Source organism: Corythoichthys intestinalis, chromosome 13, assembly GCF_030265065.1.
Source record: "Corythoichthys intestinalis isolate RoL2023-P3 chromosome 13, ASM3026506v1, whole genome shotgun sequence".
NCBI classification, from domain to species: domain Eukaryota; kingdom Metazoa; phylum Chordata; class Actinopteri; order Syngnathiformes; family Syngnathidae; genus Corythoichthys; species Corythoichthys intestinalis.
Window position 1 is genome coordinate 23,649,102 of NC_080407.1, and position 7,817 is coordinate 23,656,918.

The following is a 7,817-nucleotide window of genomic DNA, read 5'->3' on the forward strand; positions in this document are numbered from 1 at the left end:
AAGGACGGCCCGGGTCTTGGTAGATTTGCAGTGGTCTGATGCTCTTTCCATTTCAATATGATGGCTTGCACAGTGCTCCTTGAGATGTTTAAAGCTTGGGAAATCTTTTTGTATCCAAATCCGGCTTTAAACTTCTCCACAACAGTATGTCGGACCTGCCTGGTGTGTTCCTTGGTTTTCATAATGCTCTCTGTGTAAATGCAGCTAATCTGCATTCCAATGTAATATAATTTAATATAATCTTTAAAGGTTCAAAAGTTAATTTGTTTTGAATTTAATTATCCATATATGTCTGCTTGTTCATTCTGTATCATTATTTCGTGCAATTCCCATAAGCGCCATAGGGTGGCAACGTTGCGCAGGCTTCCCTAGTTTATCTGCACGAAGTAGAAGTAATGAGGAGAAAGGCCAGAGCTTCAGAATGCGGGAGCCACCGCTCGTTGCAGCCGTACGTTGCACAAGACGGCAAAAGGGAAAGTTCTAGAGGCGAGTGAAGAGATAAATGATAAATCCAAAATCGTTCAAGGTAATTTTTATTTAACATATAACAAATATTTTGTTAATATAGTGTCACATTAGGTGCTCTATTCATTTGTTTTAAGCACGTTTTTGCCTGCCTTTTGTTTGTCTAATGGCGCTCATTGTACATTTTCTCAGAGTGTCCATTAAAGCTGCAGACCAGGTCATATTGTTTTAGCACCCTTGGTCGGCGAAATAAGGTATTAGATAGTGAATTATAATTGAATATTTTATGGTTTGTTTGTGAATGTATGTTAATTTTGTTTGCTCATAATATTTTTTGTATGTAAAATTGTCTAGTTTTCACGGTGCACCAGGTGCTTATGGTGCGAACAAAAGTGGAGAGAAAAATAAAAGAAACTGGAGCATCAGTCGAGACTACTTCGTCTTTTTGGACCGAGGGGCAGCTACAGTGAAAACTTATCGCATCCACGTCTCAGCTAAGTCAACGAAGACATCTCTTGAAGCCAGTCCAGTGATCAGGTGACATTGTTCAACTGCAGCATCACAAATGAACTCCTGGTCTTATTGCCACACAATATAAAGTAACACTGGAAGAAGATTCAACTTCACCTTCATGTTGAGTTTGAGAGACTTTATTGATGGATCGTTTTAAGAATCCCTCTTTCACGTATTGACTCAACACATCTACTTAGCAGTTGTTATATCTCATGTCATATTTGAAGTGACCAATGTAAATATTTAAAATATTTTTCTGTTTAGAAAATGTTATAGCACTTCAAGGGTATAATATTGTGATTGCATTTGATTATTGCTTGAGATAACTTGCCACATTATTCCATATTTTTGATAATTTCTCGGCATCAAAGGGTTGTAGAAGTGTAATAAGCTTATAATTAAGCGCTCAAAACTTATAGTCATATATTTTGACCTGGTTCGGTTCTTACTAAGAACATTAACGTGTTTAATAACATATTGTTGATTAATTGTCCGGTCAGTTTTAGTGTTGCTCGTAAAAAACAGCTAGGCATAGCAACAGTATGTCGCTCCACGAGGAAGAGGCAACCCAATCTCTACAACAGAGCGAATTTGACCCCAGTTTAGAGACTGCAATTGAAAGGGGATTAGAGATGCCCAGTACCAGTATAGTTAGTCAAAACTCAGATGTTTGTCAAGAAAGGCCTGATGGACGCCAACGCACTCTAACTGAGAAAGGTCGAGAATTCCTCCATCAAGAGACCCAAAAACGAGAGAAGGCCTTCATTAAGGCATATGACTCCTGGAAGCAGACAGCAAAACAAAGTAGAGCGACACTAAAATCCTTGTGCTCTCCTGAAGACCTAGGCCATATCGAAAGGGAAATTGAAATAAGACACAGAACAGTATGTCAACAATATGAACCCATCAAGCGTAACCATGCTACGACACCTATGATCGCCAACAAAATGGACGCCTGCAACAATTTAACTGAAGAGATAACCACCCTTGTCAATATGCGAATGCAGCCACGTGAAAGATATAATGAAGAGCTAGAGAAACAACGGGTAAGAATGGTGCTAAATAAAGAGGAGTATGGATCTGTTTTTGGTCGTACAGAGACTGAGACTGTAATTTCAGACCAATCTGAAAGCCAGCCAAGTTTCAACTCATCTCATTCTAGTCAGCGTTTAGAGGCAGAAGCAGAGCTTGCTGCTAAAAGGGAACAGGCTAAAGCAATCGAAGACATCCAGGCTCAACAAGCAAAGATCATTCAACTAGAAAGTGAATTGAAGGTGGCAGAGGCAGCAATAAAGGTAGAGGAAGCAGCCAGGTTAGCTGAAGTTGAGAGGAAAAGAGCTGAGAGGCACAAGAAGCTAGAACAGGAACGAACAAAGCTAGCTCGGATACAAGCAGAGAAGGAAGTCCAGATAGCAGCAGCGCGGGTAAAAGCGTATGACAGTTTTGGAAGTGATTACGAAAGAGAATTTGAATTAAATACAGCTCACCAAGAGATGAATCACACGCTAAACCCAAATGCAACGTCCTTCCAACCTCAACAAGCACCCTCTCAAAAAGCTACACCTGTGGAGGCCATCAGCCTAGCTCAGGCCATCGCGAGCTCTCTCAGTATAAACCGCCTACCTGTGCCCGAACCAACAAAATTTACTGGTGATCCTATCAGGTATGTCGACTGGAAGACAACCTTCATGGCACTCATTGACCAAAAACCTATACCTATAGCAGAGAAAATGTTTTACCTAAAAACCTATCTCTCTGGAGAGGCTCTAAAGGCAGTGGAAGGGTTCTTCTACAGGACCTCAGAAGATGGATACCAGGGAGCTTGGAAGGTTCTAGAAGAAAGGTATGGTAACCCATTTATAGTGCAAAAGGCCTTCAGAGACAAACTTTCCAAATGGCCGAAGATCAGCGCTACCGATCCAATATCCCTGAGAGATTTCACAGACTTTCTGCAAGGTTGTGCAGCTGCTCTACCTCATGTCAAAGGACTATCAATCCTAAACGACTGTGAGGAGAACCAGAAACTACTCCAAAAATTACCAGAGTGGATTGTGCGAAAATGGAGCAGAGTCGTCGTGGAAGAGCTAGACAAGTCAAACAGTTATCCAGATCTGGCGCACTTCATAGACTTCCTGAACAAAGAGGTCCGGATTGTCTGTAACCCCATCACCGCTCCCTTCTTCATGAATGCAAAGGCTAACGAGACGAGAACACCACAGAGGACCAGAGCCCTTAGTACAACTGCACAGATAAAGGAACCCATAAAACAGACCCAAGAGACATTTAAGCCAAAACCACCATGCGCCGCTTGTAAAAATGAAAGTCATGGTATTGTTTGGTGCCCAACCTTCGCATCAAAGAGCTTAGAAGAAAAAAGGGCTTTCATACAGGAGAACAACCTTTGTTTCGGATGCTTGAGGAAGGGGCACACCAGCAAAAATTGTCAAAGGCGACATATCTGCAGCGTCTGTCATGGGCGACACCCCACATGCCTGCATGAATAGAGGAAGCAAAGGACAACAAGAGAGATAACGAACGACACACCTCCTGCAGACAAAGCTCTTGGTCAAGAAGCCCACGTGGTGCACTCTCACACCTCAGTACAGTACGTACCTGCCACCTCCAGCATAGTCCCGGTTTTGGTGTCATCATCATTAGAGCCTCAGCGAGAAGTTCTTACCTATGCTATACTCGACCAGCAGAGCGACGCAACCTTTATCCTAGAAGATCTGCTCGACAACTTGAATGTAGAGTCAGCCCAACCAACGACGTTAAAACTTAGCACCATGACAGCCATTGACACTGTCTTACCAAGTAAGTGTGTCAGTGGGCTGCAGGTTCGAGCACTCCTTTCCGGAAAGCCTATCCAAATAAACCAAGCCTTCTCACGGAGCTTTATTCCTGTGGATAAGTCATACATCCCGACAAAAGAGACAGCCCAGCAGTGGTGTCACCTACAGCATTTGACAAACCAGATACCGACACTCCAAGATTGTGAGGTAGGACTGCTAATTGGATCAAACTGCCCAGCAGCACTAGCCCCAATTGAATCTGTCATAGGTGGAGGAGACAAACCGTTTGCACAGCGGACAGAGCTCGGTTGGAGCATTGTAGGACCATCCAATCTGCATCACGAAAAACAAGGAAGGACCAGCTACGTCCACAGAATTGCTGTAAAAGAAATCCCAACCTCACCAGTCATGGATGAATTGAAAGCCCTTGAGCTAGATTTTAGCGAGAGAAACTGCGAGAAATATATGTCGCAAGATGTTAACTTAGGACAGTTCCTCAGCAAGAAAATTAGGCAGAAGGATAGACACTTAGAGATGCTTCTACCTTTCAAAAATTATTCTCCATCATCTCTTTCAAACAACAAGAAGCTTGCCACCATCCCACTTCAATGTCGGAAGAGGAAGCTGAAGTCCGACCCACTCCCAAATGACTTCAGATCACGGTGGGAGAAGTGGAAACTCTGTCTCGAGAAGCTACAAGAAGTTGTAATTCCACAATGCTATCACCCACAGAACTTTAGTGCCATCATTAGAACAGGACTGCATCACTTTGCCGATGCCAGCTGCAAAGGCTGCGGTGACTCAGAAGTTAAGGTAGCTCTAGCATGTAATACTAAGTCCAACGATAGTGTCAACCTCCTCAACCGTCTAAGTCGGATCTCTTTGTTGATGAAACTCTTGAAAGTAGTCACAAGAATCAAGAGACTAGAGTCCAAAGAACCACACAGAGAGCTGGTGACTGTCACAGATACAGAAAGAGCTGCTAAAATCATCCTCAAGCTCCTCCAGCAGCAAGCTTTTCCCAAGGAGCTGAAGATGATCCAGAGAGGAGAATATCTACTAAGCTCGAGAGCTCTTTCCCGTCTCGACCCAATCCTGCGGAGAAATCTACTCTGTGATGGTGGAAGGTTAAAGAAGTCAACACTGAGTCTGGAACGAAAATGCCCCATCATCCTTCCAAAGGACAGCAATGTCATCAAGCTGATTCTTGCCCACTACCATATCAAGACCTGCCATCAAAGACGAGGACAAACCCAGATGGCCCAATGGGCTCTGGGTTATTGTTGGGGCAGACTTGTGGCCAAGCTCATCCAACTCTCTGCGCAAGGCAGAAAACGAAGGGACCGCCTCATGAAGCTCACGACTAGACAGGAATCGTTCAAACCCCGTGGCAATCTCCAAATGGATGATGAAAATCTCACAAGAAACCAATGGCTACTAGGAAGAGTGGTCGAAGCTATTCAATGAAGTGATGGATTAGCTAGAAGAGCTAAGACCCAAACTGGAGAGCACAAATTGAGAATTCGGGATCATTCATCCGAACCTTCGATTATAGAGAGGCGAATTCAAAAGTTAGTGCTTCTCCTCGAGAGCGAATAGAACTGTTACCTCACTCAAACTTATTAGCGTAAAAGTACAAGGTAAAATCAGTTGCAGATTAGAGTTTAAAATCCTGCAAGAAGCATTTAAATTGTTCAAAGCAGGATTTGGTGGGAGTGTAAATGCAGCTAATCTGCATTCCAATGTAATATAATTTAATATAATCTTTAAAGGTTCAAAAGTTAATTTGTTTTGAATTTAATTATCCATATATGTCTGCTTGTTCATTCTGTATCATTATTTCGTGCAATTCCCATAAGCGCCATAGGGTGGCAACGTTGCGCAGGCTTCCCTAGTTTATCTGCACGAAGTAGAAGTAATGAGGAGAAAGGCCAGAGCTTCAGAATGCGGGAGCCACCGCTCGTTGCAGCCGTACGTTGCACAAGACGGCAAAAGGGAAAGTTCTAGAGGCGAGTGAAGAGATAAATGATAAATCCAAAATCGTTCAAGGTAATTTTTATTTAACATATAACAAATATTTTGTTAATATAGTGTCACATTAGGTGCTCTATTCATTTGTTTTAAGCACGTTTTTGCCTGCCTTTTGTTTGTCTAATGGCGCTCATTGTACATTTTCTCAGAGTGTCCATTAAAGCTGCAGACCAGGTCATATTGTTTTAGCACCCTTGGTCGGCGAAATAAGGTATTAGATAGTGAATTATAATTGAATATTTTATGGTTTGTTTGTGAATGTATGTTAATTTTGTTTGCTCATAATATTTTTTGTATGTAAAATTGTCTAGTTTTCACGGTGCACCAGGTGCTTATGGTGCGAACAAAAGTGGAGAGAAAAATAAAAGAAACTGGAGCATCAGTCGAGACTACTTCGTCTTTTTGGACCGAGGGGCAGCTACACTCTGCACTTTAAACAGAACCCTGAGACTATCACAGAGCAGGTGCATTTATACGGAGACTTGATTACACACAGGTGGATTCTATTTATCATCATCGGTCATTTAGGACAACATTGGATCATTCAGAGATCTTCACTGAACTTCTGGAGTGAGTTTGCTGCACTGAAAGTAAAGGGGCCGAGTAATATTGCACGCCCCACTTTTCAGTTTTTTATTTGTTAAAAAAGTTTAAATTATCCAATAAATGTTGTTCCACTTCACGATTGTGTCCCACTTGTTGTTGATTCTTGACAAAAAAATTACATTTCATATCTTTGTTTGAAGCCTGAAATGTGGCGAAAGGTTGCAAGATTCAAGGGGGCCGAATACTTTTGCAAGGCACTGTATGTTTTCTTCACCAGAGTAATAATGCTTCACTTTTGTTCATTTTTTTGTCTTGATGGAATTCAATTATTTTTTTGTATTTCTTTGGCTCAGGAGTCTCTCCATTACACACTCATTAGTTGATAATGACGAAATATATTGTCATATGAGCAATTCATGCTTTCATATTATTTTCCAATTTCATTCAAAGACTTTAACTTGATAATAAAACACAATTCCAGACTGCATTTATACGGAGACTTGATTACACACAGGTGGATTCTATTTATCATCATCGGCCATTTAGGACAACATTGGATCATTCAGAGATCCTCACTGAACTTCTGGAGTGAGTTTGCTGCACTGAAAGTAAAGGGGCCGAACAATATTGCACGCCCCACTTTTCAGTTTTTTATTTGTTAAAAAAGTTTAAATTATCCAATAAATGTTGTTCCACTTCACGATTGTGTCCCACTTGTTGTTGATTCTTGACAAAAAAATTAAATTTCATATCTGTATGTTTGAAGCCTGAAATGTGTCGAAAGGTTGCAAGATTCAAGGGGGCCGAATACTTTTGCAAGGCACTGTATGTATTATGATTTTTTTTCTGATGTTGGTGGGTTTAAAAAAATCAGTTAATATCCACCCATCAAAACCCACCCATCTATCCATTCATACACACATAAATCCACCTCAACATACACCCACACACATACAGTACAGGCCAAAAGTTTGACACACCTTCTCATTTGTGTGTTTTCTTTATTTTCATGACTACAGTGATCCCTCGCTTTTTCGCGCTTCGAATTTCGCGGTTTCAGTCTATCGCGGATTTTTTTTCAGTCAAAATATATATATATGGCGGAAAACACTCAGGTGACTTGAAGCTCCGTTCTGAGACCCCCAATTTGGCCAAATTTCAAAATTGTCCAATATGCATGTGTGATACATCATTGGAAAGCTTAAAAGCTCAACAGAATTAAAGACGCCATGACTTTAACGAGATATTATCGCGGACTTGTTTCGGTCCAAAAACTCCATGTAGCATGTATCACCGAGTGTCAAGACACAGCTGTGAATGGCCACAGCTGGATTTTTGGGGGATTTTATGGGTGAAACATGGTAATATAACAAGGGTCGCGATGCAGAAATCCCAGACATCAAGGAGTGGTCGAGATGTTCTTTTTCATATATTTAGCCTTTTAAATGTTGTTTTTCAATTCTTCTTTGT

General features: G+C 41.4%; 1 protein-coding gene across 4 annotated transcripts; it reads left to right on the forward strand.

Annotated features, from left to right (window-relative positions):
- The first annotated feature begins 247 nt into the window (after positions 1–247).
- On the forward strand, positions 248–6,183 carry LOC130928040 (uncharacterized). 4 transcript variants are annotated; one of them, XR_009066568.1, is made up of 4 exons: positions 248–526; positions 658–5,819; positions 5,951–6,012; positions 6,113–6,183. XR_009066568.1 is itself a non-coding variant. In XM_057854236.1 (2 exons), exon 2 carries the CDS (start codon positions 1,521–1,523, stop codon positions 3,480–3,482), a length of 1,962 nt encoding a protein of 653 aa, XP_057710219.1. In that variant the 5' UTR covers positions 248–526; positions 658–1,520; the 3' UTR covers positions 3,483–5,924. The 4 variants fall into 4 exon arrangements, 1 of the variants encoding a protein (XP_057710219.1); XR_009066567.1 differs by having other exon boundaries at positions 658–719; positions 820–5,819; positions 5,951–6,183; XR_009066566.1 differs by having other exon boundaries at positions 5,951–6,183.
- Positions 6,184–7,817: the final 1,634 nt, after the last annotated feature.